General features: G+C 44.5%; 1 protein-coding gene across 2 annotated transcripts in view; it reads right to left on the bottom strand.

The window, feature by feature from the left end:
* GAD1 (glutamate decarboxylase 1) overlaps positions 1-18,880 on the bottom strand; it is a 257,259-nt gene that overhangs the window by 203,958 nt on the left and 34,421 nt on the right. For both annotated transcript variants that reach the window (XM_069225317.1, XM_069225318.1), the window contains 2 exons: positions 5,377-5,529; positions 3,631-3,873 (listed from right to left, as the gene is read on the bottom strand). In XM_069225317.1, the coding sequence (XP_069081418.1) occupies positions 3,631-3,873; positions 5,377-5,529 (396 nt within the window). The remainder of the gene's footprint in view (positions 1-3,630; positions 3,874-5,376; positions 5,530-18,880) is intronic.

The following is an 18,880-nucleotide window of genomic DNA, read 5'->3' as shown; positions in this document are numbered from 1 at the left end:
TCATTCCTGGAGATGTTTCTTGTACTGTCATGTATCAGGGACAGTGAGGATAGAGAACAGAGTCAAACCCAGTATTGATTAAATCTGTCTAGCAATAGGACGGTTATTTGCATGGATGGCACAAAAAGGGTAGTCTCTACACTGCAGATTACACTTTGGCTCACATTGTCTAGAAGAGCCCCAAGTACTAAATACATTTGATGGAATGGGATATTGATTTGTTGATACCCAGCTGGCTCCCCAAACTCTGAAGTAAGTGAGAAGTGGTCCTGAGGTCCTTCAAAAGCTTATCTTGCATGCTGGCCTTAGGCATCCCATTGTCATGAAATGGCTACACAGATATTTCCTCCTTCTGGGATACATCAGTAGTACTGTCATGCATCTGGAGATGGTTTAAGTAGTGGACTTCAGACTGAAGAGGAGACTCATGCCCTGGCAGTACAGATGTTTGAACTTGAAATTGAACATTTCTCTATATTCTTGCACATTGAGCTAATCGAAAAGCCTGTCTTGGGGGTTGGTAGTGCAAATCCAGTCATTTTGCAACACCTGTAAGAAAATAAAAATGTAATAATAAATATTGGGCAAGATTCACAAAGGTAACTTTAGACCAAAATTCTACGTTTAGACCAAAAGTCTAAACTTCGACCGAAAGTTTAACTTTATTCCTAGTAAAGTTAGACTTTTGGTCTAAACTTAGACTTTTGGTGTAAAGGTACATTTGTGAATCTGGCCCATTATATATATTATAAGTATAATAATGAACTGTACCTATTGTTTTAATTTATTTCTTGTTTTGAAGTTGAGAAGGGTCTGAGCTTCGGCTTCTCTTCCTTACAAGAAAACACCTACAGTACATTATGTTGATCCTTTCCTTTAGCACTATAAAACCTCTCATCCTGCTCTTTTATTTCACAGAAGAAGCCCTAGCTCTAGAAACGGCTGGGGTAAGTAGAGGGGACTAAGGATCATAGGAGGAATGCTATGAACTGATCCTCTGAATATGAGAGTGTGTGTATCTATTGTGTTCAGTGCATGATGGTGAGGACCAAAAGAGTGAACAATTGCTTTTTAGTGGGGACGGAGGCTGCTGCTGATTGGCTGCCCACTGTCCCCTTGGTTTGCTGCTTCAGCATGAAGTAGAGAGTATTCTGCTGCTGTGGTACTGTGACATTTGCCAGGGGTCTGTTTAAACTCTCTAGAGCAAAAATAACTTTCGCGGGGACGTGTACACTGTGGTCTTTTGCACTATTTCTTTTTCAAAAGACAACTGTCCTACATTTGTTTGCTTTTGCCTTCATTTTGGTTATCTCACCATTCACCGAAGGTATAAAAGAGCCTCATAGATGAAAATCCATTCTTTTCTGTTGAGCACAAGGCTTCTTTCCAGAGAGACATGGCAGTGGTGAGCGGCACGGTAAGGTACTGTGGCAATAACCATGCGAGGAGCTCTCCACCACATCTTTTCAGGAACTGACGACATATCCTCAGCTACCACCATGGCCTCATGAAGAACTCCCCTTATTAATGAGGTTAAGGTTCAACGTCCAGACACTCTGTAAGGTATTTTGTGGAATACAGTAATACTGTTTACTCAAGAGATCCTCGAGGCCTGGAGTCTGAAGACTAAAGGGAATATCTAATTCAGTCAGAAAGTGGTCTAAAGTCCATGTCTCTCACAGGTGGTATTAACGAGCATAGAAAGCAGCTGCAACGGGATGTCTGATTCACCTTCTCCGTCGACCTTCCTCTAGACCGACCACACTAAAGACATTCACAATACCTGGATTGTGGTTTGCCTCTTGGTCGATGGCCTTTGTGAGTGCCAGGCACTGGTAGGGGGTATGTGAAGTCCTGAGCTTAGAACTGAAGGGCCCATTGCCCCATGCATTTGCTATTGCACCTGCGTCGTATTAAAGATGAGGGCTCAGGGGCAAAGAAATACATGATGCGTGCACTGATTGAATGCAACTGCCGATTTGCCTTTCATTAGCGCTGTCCGCAATTAAAGCATGACAAGTTGTACGCTTCGTTTTCGCGTTTTCAGCGCATATATTAGCTAGAAAAATTCAGAGTTAGTGCATGAGCTGCAGACACGAGAGGTCTGACACATAGGACATCAAGTCCCTCTTTGAGTTTCCGAGCTTCGCAGTCTCAAAAGAGATGCGTCCACTCTGTGTTTTTCCAGTGAATGTGTACGCTGAAGATGTAACCAAAGAAAGGCGCAGACCCCTTCTGCTGCGCCCGTGCAGTGCAGAAATGGACTCTAATACGGCCCCTGGGGGGTTTAAGCCCTTACTGTAGAAAAACAACAAACCAATACATTAAAAAAACGTGCCAAGGAGGGCTTGAGTAGCAGTCTGGGTGACCAATCCTCATCGAGTTACCTAAATGAAGTTTCAAGCATGCAATTAGGGGTCCTGTCTTAGGTTAAATCTCTCGACAACTGGCAGCGCAGCGGTAAGAGATATTGATTTCAATGTCGGGGCCTCTCCTCTCGCGAATACGGGGGCTGCTCTCTGACTACAGTTGCCCTTGCGCACCCCCACCCCGTTGGGCCAGCACCTATTGCTGCTTCGCTGTAACCACCATGTTCTCTATAACCGTTCCGTACTAAAGTCTTCAGATTCACGCACTCGGGTGCGCTTTGTAAATAAAAAAATGTTTTCATCGAACCATTAAAGCAGATACCAGGTGCCAGGTGTTAGGGGCTACCGGGTACTTTGTGAGCATGTGTTCGGGGTGGTAAGGCGGTGATGGCTGGTGTGGCGTGCTTCGTGCTGGGCAGTTCGACTGGCGGCATGTGTGATGCGGGTCAGCGCTAGCGGTACTAGTGTGTCCTCGACAGTGCGACAGGGATGACACTGTGCGCTGCTGTTGGTATCCCTGGTGTATACTGGGCACTAGGGCAGTGGCTTTATGTGTGAAGCCTGCTGAAGTCGCCATTGTTGGTGTGTTCTGGGCAGTAAGACACCGCCGCGTGTCTACATATGTGCTTCGCTCAGGATTGCTGGCTAGCAGCGCGAATGACTGAATGAACGATACGTGTCACTGCCAGCCCTGCTTCTGTGTTTTCTGGGCAGGACTGCAGTGGTGGAAAGTTTGATGAATGTTACTGTCGCCACTGGCAGTGTGTGTTCTGGTAGTAGGGTGCACGGCATGCGTGACTGACGCATAATGCAGTCACCGCTGTTCATGTGTGCTCTGGGCAGTAGAGCTGATGGCATATGTGATGTGTGCTACTGTCGGCAGTAGTGGTGTGTGTTAAGGTGAACAGGACAGCCGTGATGTGTGTTACAGTCGGCACTGCTGGTGTAACGCAAGCAGGGCAGCCTTTGTGTGCCTGTTGTGTGTCGTGCCAGCACTGCTATGTGTCCGGGGCAGCAGGGCAGTGATTGGGTGTGTGGTGTGTGTGATATGCATTACTGCCAGCACTACTGTGTGTCCTGTTCAGCAGGGCAGTGATTGGATGTGTGGTCTGTGTGATGTGCATCACTGCTAGCAGTGATCGTGTGTTCTATCCAGCAGCGCACTGATCACCTGTGTGATGTGTGTTTAAGTAAGCATTGGTGGTGTGTGGTGAACGCACTCGCCCACAGTGCGCTGCGCTCCCCGCATTGGCCTCCGTACCTGTGCGCACTCCGTACTTGAGGCTGTCCCTGCAGTCCACCAGGATCTGCTCCAGCGACTCGGGGTTGTCGGACAGCTCCAGGTTGAAGCCCTCCATGCCTTCCAGCAGCTGGTGCGGGTGGTGGAAGTCCAGCACCTTGGTGGACCTGTCGAACGTCTTGCGCACGTAGTTCAGGAGAATGTCAACCACCTCGAGCAGGAACTGCATGGTCGACTCCTCGCCGTTCTTAGCAGGCAGTAAATCTGGGGAACAAACGAGCCGTCAAGGCAGGGGTTCAGTGGAAGGGAGACTGCACCGACCACCATCCCCGCGGTGCACATTCTGCATCACCACAAGAGACCTACGCATGCCGCCTGCGTTTAAAATGTGCGGTAAACAAAGCGCCTCACTGCAAATCTCCTTAGCGCCAACCACGATGCCCTTCCTAAACGTTTATCACAATACTTCTAAAAGATGAGGGGAGAGACAGCATATACCTGTTATATATTCGATCGCAGATTTATCGCAATCACACGTAAGTGAATGCCTAGAAATATAATAAACACATGGAACAGCGCGCGCATATTTTACAACCAGTCCTTTGTTAGTTTATTTATTCCTCTAACGTACAAACACCTAAAAGTATAGTGTTTGTGAAAAATGCGACGTCGGTTAACAGTTTTGCAAATTAAACGTGATCGTTATTTACTTAGGATTTGTAACTTGTCATTTTTGCTCTTGGTCGTTTAGACGGGCAATACATAATATAAATGACTGAAAAAAAAACAAAGAAGGCAGAGGGCGAGAGTGTGTGAAAAACATTTAGGGGTCTGAGTATAAAAAAACGAGCAAAAGAAAAGGGAAATATATAAACTGCGACTTTCACATATAATCGAGATTCACATAATTTTTTCCTATACAGATGCTAATCGTGTGTCACGAAGCTGATTATCGTGTTCTAGCTATGAGCAACACACATATAAAACGAAATAATGTATCTATATTTTAGAAAAATTATTTACATTTTAGACACAGAATTGTGTTTCTCCTCAATTGGAAACAACGATGGCGCGTGTTAGTCACCATCATCGTTTAACATGCATGCAAATCTACCCTATGCGGGAGCTTCTCCTGATTGTTGTTTCTGATACCATGCAGTGAATTAAAAGGTTTTACTTGTTGATTGCTGTGAGCCTCCTGAACATATTGGCTGGAGGTAAGTTGGAGGTCAGTTGATGCCCCCGAGTCAGTCGAACACCTCTTTTCCACAAAATGAGCAAATCATTGTTTCAGGTTTGTTAATACAAATGAACTGTACCGAAACTAAAACTCCCAAAATGCATTTATTTGTTAAACCAAAGCTCTGGAGTGGAAAGAGGTGACCATGTGTAATAGACTCATCTGCTAACCCGGGTGGCTTTCAGACAGGTCAATGACTGTCACTTTGAAAAGGCAGCTGGAAAGGTTTGCCCAACCCGCAAAAATGCCGACGCTTCGCTTATCATATAACCTTTAATTTCCTCAACTCCGTATTTGAGCATATCATCCCAACCGGTTTTTTTCTTTGCATTGTGTTGGTTGTAGTCCAAAATGTCTAAGGAGACAACGAGGGGCACACCCTATGTTCCAGTATTCAAAACACCTTGCCTGGATAAATTACTTGCCAAGGATCTGAGCAACTTCCAGGCCCCGGCCCGCATGTGAATGGCCCCAGCCCTCCCCGCCTGCCCTCGGGGCACGCGGCGCGCCGCTGCGCGCGCCCTCACCTCTCGCGAACAGGTTGGAGAAGTCCATCTCCGCGCGCCGGAAGCGGGAGTCGCTGTTCTCGCAGGCCAGCAGGTTCTTGGAGGCCTGCCTCTCCCGGAAGGCGCTCACCATCCTGCTCTTATCCTCCAGGCTGTTGTTTCTTTGCAGGAAACCTACGTGGTTATAGGGAGCACAGGTTAAAGCCGTGGACTTGTCGCTTCCCAGCATGTTTACAGGTTTCAAGGCAGCGCTTCAGATAAACAGTGCACAGGGAAGGCCGCTCTCAGAGCATCTAATGAGGTCAGGGAAGGAGGCTATTTATTGAGAGCATTTGCCTCCAGGATGATGATCTAGAAGTGACATCAGCTCTTTTCAGTCAACCATCCCCTCCACGGGCAGGCAGCCTTCCAGAGGGAGGGGGAAACGCAGCCATGCAAAAAACACATTTTGGTCATTTAATGCAGTGGTAAATTCTTATTAAGTCGATCAGACAGATTCCACTTGAGTGACCAGCCAGTGGGAATGAGCTCAGGATGAGTCGATGCGAGCTCAGCCTGCGGGTGAAGTTTATGGACTAAGCCGAGGCGGGGCACAGTGATGTATTATGATTCGGAAGAGGGCCTTTCTCCGCTTTCTATTGTTATCGAGCCATCAGAGGGACAAACCAGCAGTGGATATCGGATGATATTGGCACGTATGACAGACTAACAGGGCCGCTGCCCTTTACCTCTGAGGGGGACGTTTGACAAGCATCTAGTTGTACTAAACAGCACACACACACATCAGGCTTTGCATAGAAATAACAACTTCATACTTCATCTGTTATCTTGTTAATTTATGTTTATAACAGGCTATTTTAGTTTTTTTAAGCTGCACGAACTTATCCACCTGGGTAGTGAAGTACTTTACATACAGTATAAATACAGGTTCATTAGAACTGCTTAAAGTAAGTAGAGAAAAATAACAGAAAGCAGCAACAATAGGTACAGTTGATCAATAGAGTAACTCGAGGAAGGTAATGCACAGTTAATAACTTTCACAACACAAAGCAGGACACGCCTCTGGGAACCCCATGTGGCATTTGTATGGTGCTTCTGCAAGACGTCTGGGGAAAAGAGTAGGCAGCTGTTTGAAATGTGGCTAGGGATTAAGAATGAGTAGGCTCTGTCGGAGGGAACATTACATATGATAATAGTGCAAAGCATTGCTATCTGAACCACATGATATTATGATTGGAACCACCACTGAAGCAGTAGGTTTGGGAAGGAGAAGAGAGACAAGGGTGAATATGGAGCTAGATGTGACATAGAGCATGCCTTCTTTTCTTAAGAACAAAGGGATTGTGGATGTTTGGCCACATCTTCATGTGTTGAGTAGGAGGCTTTTAATCTAAGAGATCTTGATCTGTCATCTGGGAAATATGGCCATGAGATGAGGTCAGCTACCTCTCAGGAAGAAAAGACTCAAAACAGAAGTTCCAGGAGGAGACCTCTAGAAGATTTCTCTTACACTTGAAGTACGAGAGAAAATGCCTGATTATTTACCGGCAATCTTCATTATTCTTAGTCCTACTCTTCCTAATTCCAGGGGGTACATTTGAGGTGGTCCCACCTCCAAGACAGGAAAAAGAACAGGAGAATCCTGGAATGTAAACCCACCCACCCTTCTGGGTTATAATTAGGGCAGCATTCCCAGAATCCTCCTGTAATAATCAAGCTATGTCATAAGCTAAGAAGGGAGGGTGGGTTGGTGTTTGTAATGACTATTACGATGAGTAGAACTAAGAATAATGAAGATTACTGGTAAGTGATCAGGGCATTACCTCTATGTACCACGTTCTTGTCTCAGACATTACATTTGAGATATTCCAAAGAAAAGCCTTTGACTGTAATAAAACAGACAATCCAACCATAAAAATGCACATCCATAATTTAATGCATAATCAACGTGAAGATTTAAACATTAAAGAATGATCAGTTATAACTGATTTTAGAACCTCAATACCAAAATTCGATTTATTATCAAGCATACTGTTCAGCCTCTAATGTTTCACAAAAGTATTGTCTCATGCCCAAGTGGCAGCTGAGCATATCTCTTAGATATAGACTTCCTGTAGTTCTGTCCAAGAAGCCACAATGGCTCCTGCAGATCTGCCTTGTACCGAGTCCTGACCTAGGGCAGACTGATTTGCCTGAACAATTGTGGACTTTATCCATCTGCTCAAAGTCTGGTGACTTCTCTTCCCCTTCCTGATTGGCCAAAGGTCACAACGAGATGATCAGGCCACCTTAACTCATGTGATCTGTTAGGAAAATAGAACCTGTTATTTTAACATCCAAAGTATGCAAAGCAAATTCCTCAGAGAAGGAAAGGAACCATAAATAATCACCTCTTGTGAAGTGTAAAAGGAGAGTTGTCTTTGGGAATCAAAGAAGGCTCATGCTTGAACATAACCCCATCCTCAAAAAATCTAAGAAAAGGAGGGAGACAGAGCAAGGCTGATAGTTCACGAGATGGGGGTAGATGTAACAGCCACCAGAAAACATACCTTTGAAGACAGAAATTTCAAACCCACAGATTCTAAAGGGAGGTCCTTCTAAGGCCTTAAAAACCAAAGGAAGATCCCACTGAGGAGCACAAGAAGGAATGAGAGGCCTAAATACAAATAAGTTCCTAAATTCCCCGAAGACCAAGCCATCAATCTCATGCTGGGGCTCAGAAAATTTCCAAATGCCATAATTACAAACCATTGCAAATTTAGAGTAGAAATAGAAAGTTTCAGCTGAAACGCTCCACCAAGAACTGTAACACTGAAGTGATAGGACAAGAAGGTGCAAAGAAACCATGCAGAGGACACCAGTTATCAAAAGAAGCCCAATGTTTACAGTAAGCTTTGATAGTAGAAGGGCTTATGGAGTTCTGAATTGTACTAACCAATGTATCCAAAAAAACCTTCCTCACCAGATTCAGTCTCTCAACCTCCACACCGATAGATTGAGGCTTGGAGGAAGAGGAAGAGAAGGAGTCCTGAGAGTGGAAGGAAATAGAGAAGGAATCCAAAGAAGTTATAATGGATGTCTATGTTGGGAACCCTGATTGGCGAGGCCAAAAGGGAACCACTAGAATTAATTCTGGCACCTTGTGCTGAATTCTAGCCAGAACTATTGGAATCAAAGGAAATCGTGGAAAGGCATTGAGCAGCTTCCTGGGTCATTCTACCAGAAAAGCCTCTGTTCCCCAGGCTGCCTTCTCCTGAAACTAGGAGCAGTGTCTGCGGAGAATCAGAGCACTGTCTTTGGAAGCAAATAGATTGAGAAACGGAGTTACTAATCTCTTGCAAATCTTCCAGAAGGTAGTTCAAGACAAGGGAAGGCTCTTGAGTGCTGGCAAGTCCCTACTCAAGAAATCTGCCTGCATTTTGTCACTCACTTGATGTGAACAGCCAACAAACCCAGAAGATTCATCTCTGCTCAAGAGCATAATGCTTTCACTACCTGGTTGAGATACCTGGAGTGAGTGCTTCCCTGGTGATTGACATAAGCCACTGACACTGTGTTGCCCATTCTTACTAATATATCCTTGTGAAAGGTCAAAAATCTGTAGATTGCTAAAAGTTCCCACCAATTTGACAATCTCATCCTCTCCAACATGCACAACTTGAATCGGCGAGACTGATGGTCACTCCTCAATCCCACAGACTGGCATCTGTTGTTAGAACTAAAGGTAGCTGATGATGCATGGCCACACCCTACTCAATATTCTATGAGTTCATCCACCACTGTAGTTCTTTCTTTAAATCCAGAGAGAAAGAGGAATCAGGGAATCCAAGGACTGAACATTTGGAGAGAAAAATCTGTGAAAATTTGACCGTAGGTAAAGACAAACTCCCTGTACCATAAAGAGGCAAGCCACCATAAGGCCTTGTATATCCATGCAATGTCTTCCTGCAAATTCTGGTTTGTTGAACAAAGGTCTGATTGAGTTGTGAAACTGAACTCTCCTTTTCTCTGGAAGAAAGAACTTCCCTACATCAGTCCAAAATGTTGCTTCGATAAAGAGGATATCCTTAGATGGGAGAAGCTGGCACTCTGGGAGATTAAAAAACTGTCTAAGTTTGCTGAGCACTGACTTTGTCTGTTCCATGAATCATAGGCTGGTCTGTTCGGAAGGAGAATGCAGCAACCAGTTGTCTAGAAAATAAAAGAACAGAATGCCCTGGAGCTAATTTTCAGTGATTTCTGGCAACTGGGATATTAAAGTAGGTACCCTTCAGATCTAGCGTAATCATGAAATGACTGCATATAATTAAAGGGATAATTTTCTGCAGTGTCTCCATTTTGAATTATATGTTTTGAATGAAGAAATTCAGGTGCTTCAAATCTATCACCAGGTGAAATCCTCCCATGGCCTTTTTCACCAGAAACACAATGGAGTGAATGCCCATACTTCTTCTATTAATCGGATTGCGCAAACTGCTCCCTTGCAAACCAGGGCTGTGATCCCCTCCAGAACAGCCTTCTTTTTGAGAAGGTTTCTTAGAACAGGCAAATGAAAGGTCTTCGATTACTCTGGTAATATAGTAACTGGATCGGATATCCATTCTTCACCACATTTAGAACCAATCTGTCTGATGTTATCCATTGTCAGGTAGAGAAAAACATTCTTTATCCTTCCTCCAACCTTTGGATGCTGGTCAGCCTTCTACTTTTTGCCATAGTCATGAAGCATGACCTGTGGATCCTGTTTCTGTCCTCAAAAGGAACTAAAGAAAGACTGCTTGCCTTGATCTTTTGATGAATGATTGTAATTCTGCTTTCTTGAAGGTTGTATGAAAGATTTCATTTAGAAACCTTCTCAGATTTAGAAGGCTTATCCCTGAATGGTGAAGAATGTTTCCTTTCCTTGAAGAGCTTGATCCTCCAAATCAGAACCAAACAATTTAGAGCAGTCGAAGGGTATCTTTAAAGCTGTTGTCCTATAAGCTAAGTCAGTGTTTAAGTCTTTTAAAAAGGAAATTACGTAAAGCACCTATATATGCTCTACCTGCCAGAGCAGTGGATCTTACAACATCAAAGGAAATATTTGAAAGCGACTCCACTTGCCGCTCCATTACCTCTAATAAATCAGAACATTCCTTGCCTTCCTGAATGATCGTAAATAATGTCTAAAAATCAGTAAACAGTGATTGCACAGTGTAGACCCCATACATGATATCTCTCATAGCCACATTAGTACCAGAAAACACCTTTTAAGGGAGGAATTGACTTTATTATTAGTGGAATCCCTCAAAATATTTTCATCTGCCATAGAGGACCTGTCCACCAGACCCGCAACCACTAAGCCAACATGAATATTATCGGGCAGGATAGTCTCTGTTTTTTCCAAAAGACACAATTTGGACATAAACCTTGGAAGTGTGATCTTTTCTGAATCTTTCCATTCCCGTCTAATAACTTCCAGTAAACACTGATGGGTTGGAAGCCTATAATAGGTTTCAGAAAATTGACACAAAACAGATTAGTGTGATGGTGATGGTTTCTTCATCGTATCAAAGCCCATGTTCTCTCTCACATGGGGAAAAACATCAGGCACAGTTTCTTTTGAAACATATGTTCTCTTTAAATCAGGTTTAAGAAAAGAGTCCTCAGAATCGGAAGCAACGTTTGAACCTGACAAAATATCTGAAGCAGTCTTGTTAGAAGTTTTGAAATCCACACTCTGAAACTCCTTTAAGGTGTCCAATACAATTCTCCTGATTTTTCCTCCTCAGTCTCACTTCGGCCCTTCCTTGATCTCTTGGGCAAAGGAGTAGAACAGCTGGCGGAGCAAGAAAAGGCAGGAGATTTAGAAGGTGAAGGAGAAATATCTCTGCTTTTAGTAGTCTGTTTCCAATATTTAGGCAGAAAGCTGGAATGAAGTACAGCAAAAGTGCCCCAATGCCATGTAATAAACAATACACTGCCACTTACCTGAATGTTTCCCTTAATAAAAGAAAACGAGAGCCAGGTAAACATACTGAGTGTCCACAGAAAGTGAAAGCTCGCAGATGTGCAGTCCTCCAAACCATTGTTCATGCTCAAACCACACTTCCCTTCCTCCATGTTAGACTTTTCATCCTTGACGTGGTCTCCCTTAACTTTTTGCCTCTGTTCCCCAGGTGGTTGATGTGTGCTGGACTCTGATTTTATTGTTATTGTTACTCTGGGCACTTTACCACTGCTAACCAGTGCTAAAGTGCAAGTGCTCCTGTTTAAAATGTGTACGTAATTGGTTCTCCATGATTGGCATATTTGTTTTACTGTTAAGTCCCTAGTAAAGTGCACTAGAGGTGCCCAGGGCCTGTAAATCAAATGCTACTAGTGGGCCTGCAGCACTGGTTGTGCCACCCACATAAGTAGCTCTGTAATCATGTCTCAGACCTGCCACTGCAGTATCTGTGTGTGTATTTTTACACTGTAAATTCGACTTGGCAAGTGTACCCACTTGCCAGGCCTAAACCTTCCCTTTTCTTACATGTAAGGCACCCCTAAGGTAGGCCCTAGGTAGCCCCAAGGGCAGGGTGCAGTGTATGGATAAGGTAGGACATATAGTAATGTGGTTTATATGTCCTGACAGTGAAATACTGCTAAATTCGTTTTTCACTGTTGCAAGGACTGTCTCTCTCATAGGATAATATGGGGGCTACCTTTAAATATGATTAAAGCGTAGATTCCCCTAGAGAGTAGATGGACATGTGGAGTTTGGGGTCCCTGAGCTCACAATTTAAAAATACATCTTTTAGTAAAGTTGATTTTAAGATTGTGCGTTTGAAAATGCCACTTTTAGAAAGTGAGCATTTTCTTGCTTAAACCATTCTGTGACTCTGCCTTGTTTGTGGATTCCCTGTCTGGGTCAGTTTGACAGTTGGGTTGTTTTTCACCTCACACCAGACAGTGACACAAAGGGAGCTGGGGTGTAACCTGCATTTCCTGATTAGCCATCTATGCTAGGAGAGAGGGGTGGAGTGGTCACTCTCATCTGAAAGGACTGTGCCTGCCTCTAACAATGCCGGCTCCAACCCCCTGGTGTGTGTCTGAGGCCTTGCCTGGGCAAGGCAGGATTTCACAAGTAGGTGTGAGTCCCCTTTGAAGAAAGGTGACTTCAAAGACTAAAATGGGTATAAGAAGGGCACCCAAATCTACAGACTGGAGAAACACTTCTGGAACCAAGAGGAACCTCTGCCTGGAGAAGAGCTGAATAGCTGAGGAAGAAAAGCTGCCCTGCCTGTGACTGTGCTTTGTGGAGCTATCCTGCAGTTGCTGCTTCTGCCAGAGTAAGAGGGCAAAGACTGGACTTTGTGTGCCTTCCATCTTGAGAAGAAATCTCCAAGGGCTTGATCTAGAGCTTGCCTCCTGTTGTTTGAAGTCTCAGGGACAGCAAAGACTTCTCTCTGCCAGCACCTGGAGTCTCTGGAGAGACTCCTACTCTGCCCTGTGGTGCCCATCCAGTTCCTGGGACCCTGAAAGGAGAAGCTGGCAGCCTAAGGACAAGAAAATCCACGCACAGAGCGCCGGGCGGGGAAAAGATCGACGCGAATCCGATCTGCGGCTGAAAAACGACGCGCCGCCAACTCCGCAGCTGAGAAACGACGCTCGCAGGAAACGCGACTGAAGAATCGACGCACGGAACAGGAGAAACGACGCGCAGCATCGCTGACGGAGGCTGGGAGATCGCAACCTGCGCAGCGGGATCTTCAACTCATCGTGCGGCTGGATTTTTGACTCGAATACCGCCGTGCAGATTTATTTTCGACGCACACCCGCCCGTGCGGAGTTATTTTTGACGCACACCAGGTACATTTTCACTCTAGCAGCGCTAGTGTGTTTTTAAAACTACTTAAAGACTCTTTTTGATTTTTAATTAATAATTTGACTTGTGTATGGTGGATTTTTGTCGTTTTGGTCTTGTTTTGTTTAGATAAATATTTCCTATTTTTCTAAACCTGTGTTGTGTCATTTTGTAGTGTTTTCATTAAGTTACTGTGTGTGTTGGTACAAATACTTTACACCTAGCACTCTCAAGTTAAGCCTACTGCTCTGCCAAGCTACCAAGGGGGTAAGCAGGGGTTAGCTGAGGGTGATTCTCTTTTACCCTGACTAGAGTGAGGGTCTTTGCTTGAACAGGGGGTAACCTGACTGTCAACCAAAGACCCCATTTCTAACACTCCAGCATCCCAAGATAAAGAAAAAGCAGCACTAAAGATGTGAATTGAACACCAATGCCCCGCACAGTAAATTCACAAAAGCCTGCAGGCCTAGTAAAGGGGGGACTACCTTTTCAGGCAGTGGCCAAAACCTCTATTTTCCCATATCTTTGTCCCAGAAAACAGGAAAAAATGGGCATGAGGATGCTGGGAATGCTGCCTTAATTATAGCCCCCAGAATGTTGGGTGGGATTACATTCCAGAATTCTCCTGCGCTTTTTCATGTCTTGGAGGCGGGCGCACCTCAAATGTAACAACTGGGATGAAGACGGAGGATGTAGAGGTAACCTGTGCTCTGTGTGTCTCCCTCCCATTTGCTGGAATTTGGGTAACTTAATGAAGTAGATAGACTACAAGTAGTACATGGATAAAGCATAATCATTTAAAATGTGTAAATAGTGCTGCCTAATCATCGACTACTAGGGATTCCCAGCTTACAAAAGGAATAATTCAAGCATGGCATCTTTTAAATATCCAGTCCTGGAAAAGGGATGAATTGCTTCCCATGCAACTAGATTAGAGTGATCGGGGGTGGAGGTGGGGGATGAAGTGGTAAGTGGGTATACTAAAGGTAGCAGTGGCCCACCATGCACACAGTGAAGCCTTCTCTGCTCCCTAGGATGGTATGCACAAGTGGCCAGATTTTTCAACTGTGCACCACAGCAGTCTAGTTATTCAGGTGACCTTTAGGTAAACAGCAAAAAATGACCCATCAGTACTGCCGGATAAAGGAGTGTTTGTTTTAGAAGTGGTCAAACAAGGAGAGTGTGGCTGTTAGGATCCTAAATGTGGGTAGCTTTTAGGGTAAGGTGACATGCTGCTGCTGCATTGGCTGTCTTAGTGTGCCATGGTATGCAGCTGAGACAGATACAAACCCACCTCAAAATAAATGCAGCTTCATTTTTATAACCGTAAAGCTGGTGTATGACATTGTGTCAGTCCTTGTGCCCTAAAGTACACATCAGGGAAGAGGGAGGCACCAAGGAAGAAGAGAGTATTAGAGAGGCACTTCTTACTTTTCCCAAATATCTTCTGTTGAGTCAGGGCTGCGGCACATATGCATTACCCCAGCAGGAGGAGTAGCGTATTTTGACCTTCTTGGCGAAGGTGGTGCCACCTCAACATGGTGTTTGAGGAAGGCCCAGAGATATCTAGAAGTGGCATATAGTGTGGGGGTAAGGGGCTTATGCGTTCACATATATCTCGTTTCAACTGGCCAAGGTGCTCACACTGAGGATTGTGAGGCAGGGGTCACAGCAGTAATGGGTTCATAAACCTGTGTAATGTGCAGGGTCGGACTGGCATATCGGGCAATCATGCAGTACCAGATGGGCTAGTCTGACAGGTCCGTGCGTGGGCTGATTTTATGGCTGTTTGTGGACATCTTTTATGGTACGTTGGGCCGACTTTTATTGTTGATTTCCCTGATGTTAAAACAAGCATTGCCTGCAGCAAGCTCAAATATATGCAGGCTTCTATACCTTGCAACACTTATACAATGTGTCTTTACTATTTCAAAACTGCGCTAATTTGCAAACATAGACCACTTTTTTTTAGCTTTCTAATTCACTAATGGGGTCACTTTTATTTTGGTGCTTGTGCCTATTTTCTGTCCCAGTGCAACCCTGGTTGTGACTAACCTAGTCTTAACCTAGTCTCTTTATGTCTGGTTATTCCTGCTTACCTAGATGTCTCCTCCCTGGCTCTATTGTAACCACACTTACATTCTCCCTTTGCTCATCTTCACAGCCCCCCCTCTATTTAAGGAATGGTTAGGGAAAGTACTGCTGTGGCATTTTGGCCTGTATTATGTAGCAGTGTGTCTAGATTCTTGGTGTGAATTCTTATCCTGTGGGTGCTGAGGTGCTGCTTGTACTGTGTAGAGCTATTAACTCATGTTTTAGATCTTTGGGATGGTTGCGGAAACTCTTGGTTTGTATGATTGTATAACACAACCCTGCGCATCAACAAGGAGGGAGACATAATTTGCTTTAATTTTTTCCTGTGTGTGAGATGTGGGATATTTTGTTCTGGAGGATGTCTATTTCTGTGCACTACAGAGTCAACCACTAGCAGCCCATACAGGGCCGGATTTAGGGTGGTGCGAGCGGTGCCACCGCACCAGGTGCTGACCTCAGGGGGGCGCAGTGTTTAGCAATAACTTACGAAACTTGCAATTTAAAAACACCTGCAGAAAAGTTTCTTGTGCGTCCAGCCTTCAGAAAGCAATTAAAATGTCAAGATACCTCTTGCGATTAATGTTCTCGCTAGAGAGAGAGATTGGAGGTTTGTCTGGTGGCAACTTTGACTCACCATCAAGTAGTGTAGAGGGTTAATATGCCTGCTGCAAAGAACAATTTTATGTGGATAGATGAGTGGATTAGTAAAGCCAGCCTTTACAAGCACTTTAAAACAAATGAATGTATGTGAAAAGGAGACTATGGAGAGATGACGGGCACATCTGCTAGGTGATAGTAAGGGAATCGGAGGAGGTGGTCATGGGGTGGGGCGCCAAAAAATGACTGTTGCACAGGATGCCACCAGCGCTAAAGCCGGCCCTGAGCCCATAAGACGAGGGCTGGGTCTGGCCTGGTTGCATTTAATTTTGCAGTTGTTCAAGACTGGCCCCTTATGGGTGCTAAGGATGGCGTTTAGGTTCTCAAAAAGGTATTTTTTAAAATAGACAAGCACTTTATTTTAGAGGGCAGTGACATTTTTGTCCAAAATAGAGGGCTTGGTAAAGCATGCAATGTTTTTTATGTTGCACACAGTTAAGATAATCTGAATCACATTTTACGTCATTTTTGTTCCAATGTAATAGCTATATATAGGGTTGTACTAAGTTGCAGTCTTTTGCTTCACACTTTGCAAAGTTTGCTAAGTTCAAAAGGATGGGCACGTGGTAGCTTTAGCATCCCTGCGTGGTACTGGTCTTCTTACTGCTTCGGGAAACAAGCGACTATTGTTACACCACGCCCTTTTTGACACACTCACATACTGGAAGTTCACCACCATCAAAACTATTGCATTGTAAGTAGTAGGAAATGTCTGTACCTGGCTGACAGCACAGTGCACCCACTACTGCTCAGGTTTAAAAGTATCTATGAGTGGTAGCGAATAATCTATCACTGCTCGGCTGCCTGACTGTGTTTTAGGTCCTCCGATATGGCAGTGTACTGATCTGTTACTTGATGCCAGAAGTCCTGTGGAACATTCGTCTACAGGAATCAGTCAGAGACACACCTGAAGCCATGTACCAAATGGATCGTACGGCCGGGCTGGGGCAAACTTAAACCTTTTCCCAGTTTAAGATGACCAACTGGACTTGCTTTAAAAAAATAATGAATTTTTTAGATGTTGCAAGGCCAAGTTTTAACTTCTTTCACCCCTACCTATAAATTGTTCGACGGTTGTTGCCCACGCGTGAATAAATTAGGCCAATTTTGTTTCTACTCAAAGAAGTGTGGTGTTCTTCTCTTGTTCTCACGCCATCATATGTTACCAGGCCCATGACCAATGGGTAGAGTATTTACACTGGATTCTCCAAGGCTGGGTGTTAGGCATGAACAGGGCTCAAAGGCAACATAAAACACACAAAATGCCTGAGTTGGGGAGGTGCTGGTTAGCAGTTTCACTTGCCTGGAGTCTACGAGGCCCTGGCTGGGATCAGACTTTGTCACCCAGCCCCCTTGCTGTCTAGGAGGGGCCAGAGTCACAACTACTGAAAAGCACCAGACATTTCCCACGGCACTGAACGCGGTGGATACCTGTTTCACCTGCCTGCATTCTACAAGGCCCTGGCTGGCCCAGCTCTCCCTGCTGTCTAGGAGGAACCAGAGTCCCAAGCGCTGAAAAGCGCTAGATATTTCCCACAGTGCGGGATGCGCCTGGGCGAAGAGCTGGCCCTTCTGTGTTTGGATGAGGCTGAGCTGGGCCACGGCTCTTGGTTTTTGATTCTTGTTGTGGCACTAGTGGTTGTCTTTTTGTGGCTGGTCGCTTATACCCAGTAAGATTGGTGCATGCAATTACTTATGCTTTGCTCCTCTTTTTTAGTGAGTGGATACTGTAATGTGATATATTTTCTGATACCCCTGGTTGGTTTCCCTGGATACCCTGACTTATGGGGAAGAAGAGTCTTTCTGTGAATAAGGGTGGGGACAAGGTCTCTATTACCTCCTACTTTACTATGGCAATTAGAACAATTTCCCCTGAACCTAATTTGGTAGAAAATCGCATTAAGGGAGCACAAAAGCGATTTACTGATCCAATCTCATTATCTGAGGTTCAACTCACGGTGCCCCCTGCAAAACGCAACTTGACCTCTGATGTTATCACCTAAAAGGATCTTTTGCCATCTAAGGTGCAGAAACAGAATAGGGGAAAATCCAATAAAAGATGTGTAGTGCATGGCGATATGAACCACCTTTACTGACAACAATCCACCACCCCCCAAAACACAGTATGTGATCATCTTGACGGGGGGTTCCCCCTTTAGAGAAATAAGCTAAGAGGACTGCCAAAGCCTCATATATAAAGCTGTGCATTAGTGTAAAAAATGCTGGGTGCCAAATTGATATACTGGACAAAATCATCATGGCCCTTAGGGTGAGATGGTTGGGCACTTCATCTAGAGGTTTAAGGCGTGATTGTGTGGTTTACAATTTTAAAGATCCAGACCTTGTATGTTTTTTGCTGTTACATTTGGGCTATCTATTAAATCGACAATCTAAAAAACATGCCCTCCCATTAGGCTTTTTCAATCATCCGCCTTCCGTTGAAGCCACTGACAATAACTGGCACAGACCTAGCTGTAATAATCGTCATGTACCCTTGAGTCAGGCTCTCATCATTACCAGCAATCGCTTTGAACCATTGTCAGGCCTCTCAGAAATTGACTGACGGGTTATGTCTTTCAGCCCTAATAGAACCATTAGTCACTCTGAAATTGTTCTTGACTCTCCTAGTCTCCCTCAGATGGCACCAGAACTAAGTACAGATCAGAAATCAGCCAAGACACCTTTGGATGTTTAGTTTTTTATCCTGGAATATCACAGGGATATGCCAGAAATTAAGTAACTGGGACTGGTTGTCCTTCATCAAGACTTTGTAGCACAACCCGTTGGCAGAATAGATGAGCTGGAGATAATTGCAGTGAAATGAATGCAAAGTCAAAGAAACCACGTGTTGCTTACGTGAGAAGGCAATTTTAATAATGTCAAGTGCATTCCTTTACATTATAACATTAATAAGGTTTGCATGAAATAGGAACATACTGACCTAAA

This window comes from Pleurodeles waltl, chromosome 3_1, assembly GCF_031143425.1.
Source record: "Pleurodeles waltl isolate 20211129_DDA chromosome 3_1, aPleWal1.hap1.20221129, whole genome shotgun sequence".
Lineage (NCBI taxonomy): Eukaryota > Metazoa > Chordata > Amphibia > Caudata > Salamandridae > Pleurodeles > Pleurodeles waltl.
The sequence above is the reverse complement of the archived record's forward strand: the minus strand, read 5'-3'. Positions and strand labels throughout refer to the sequence as shown.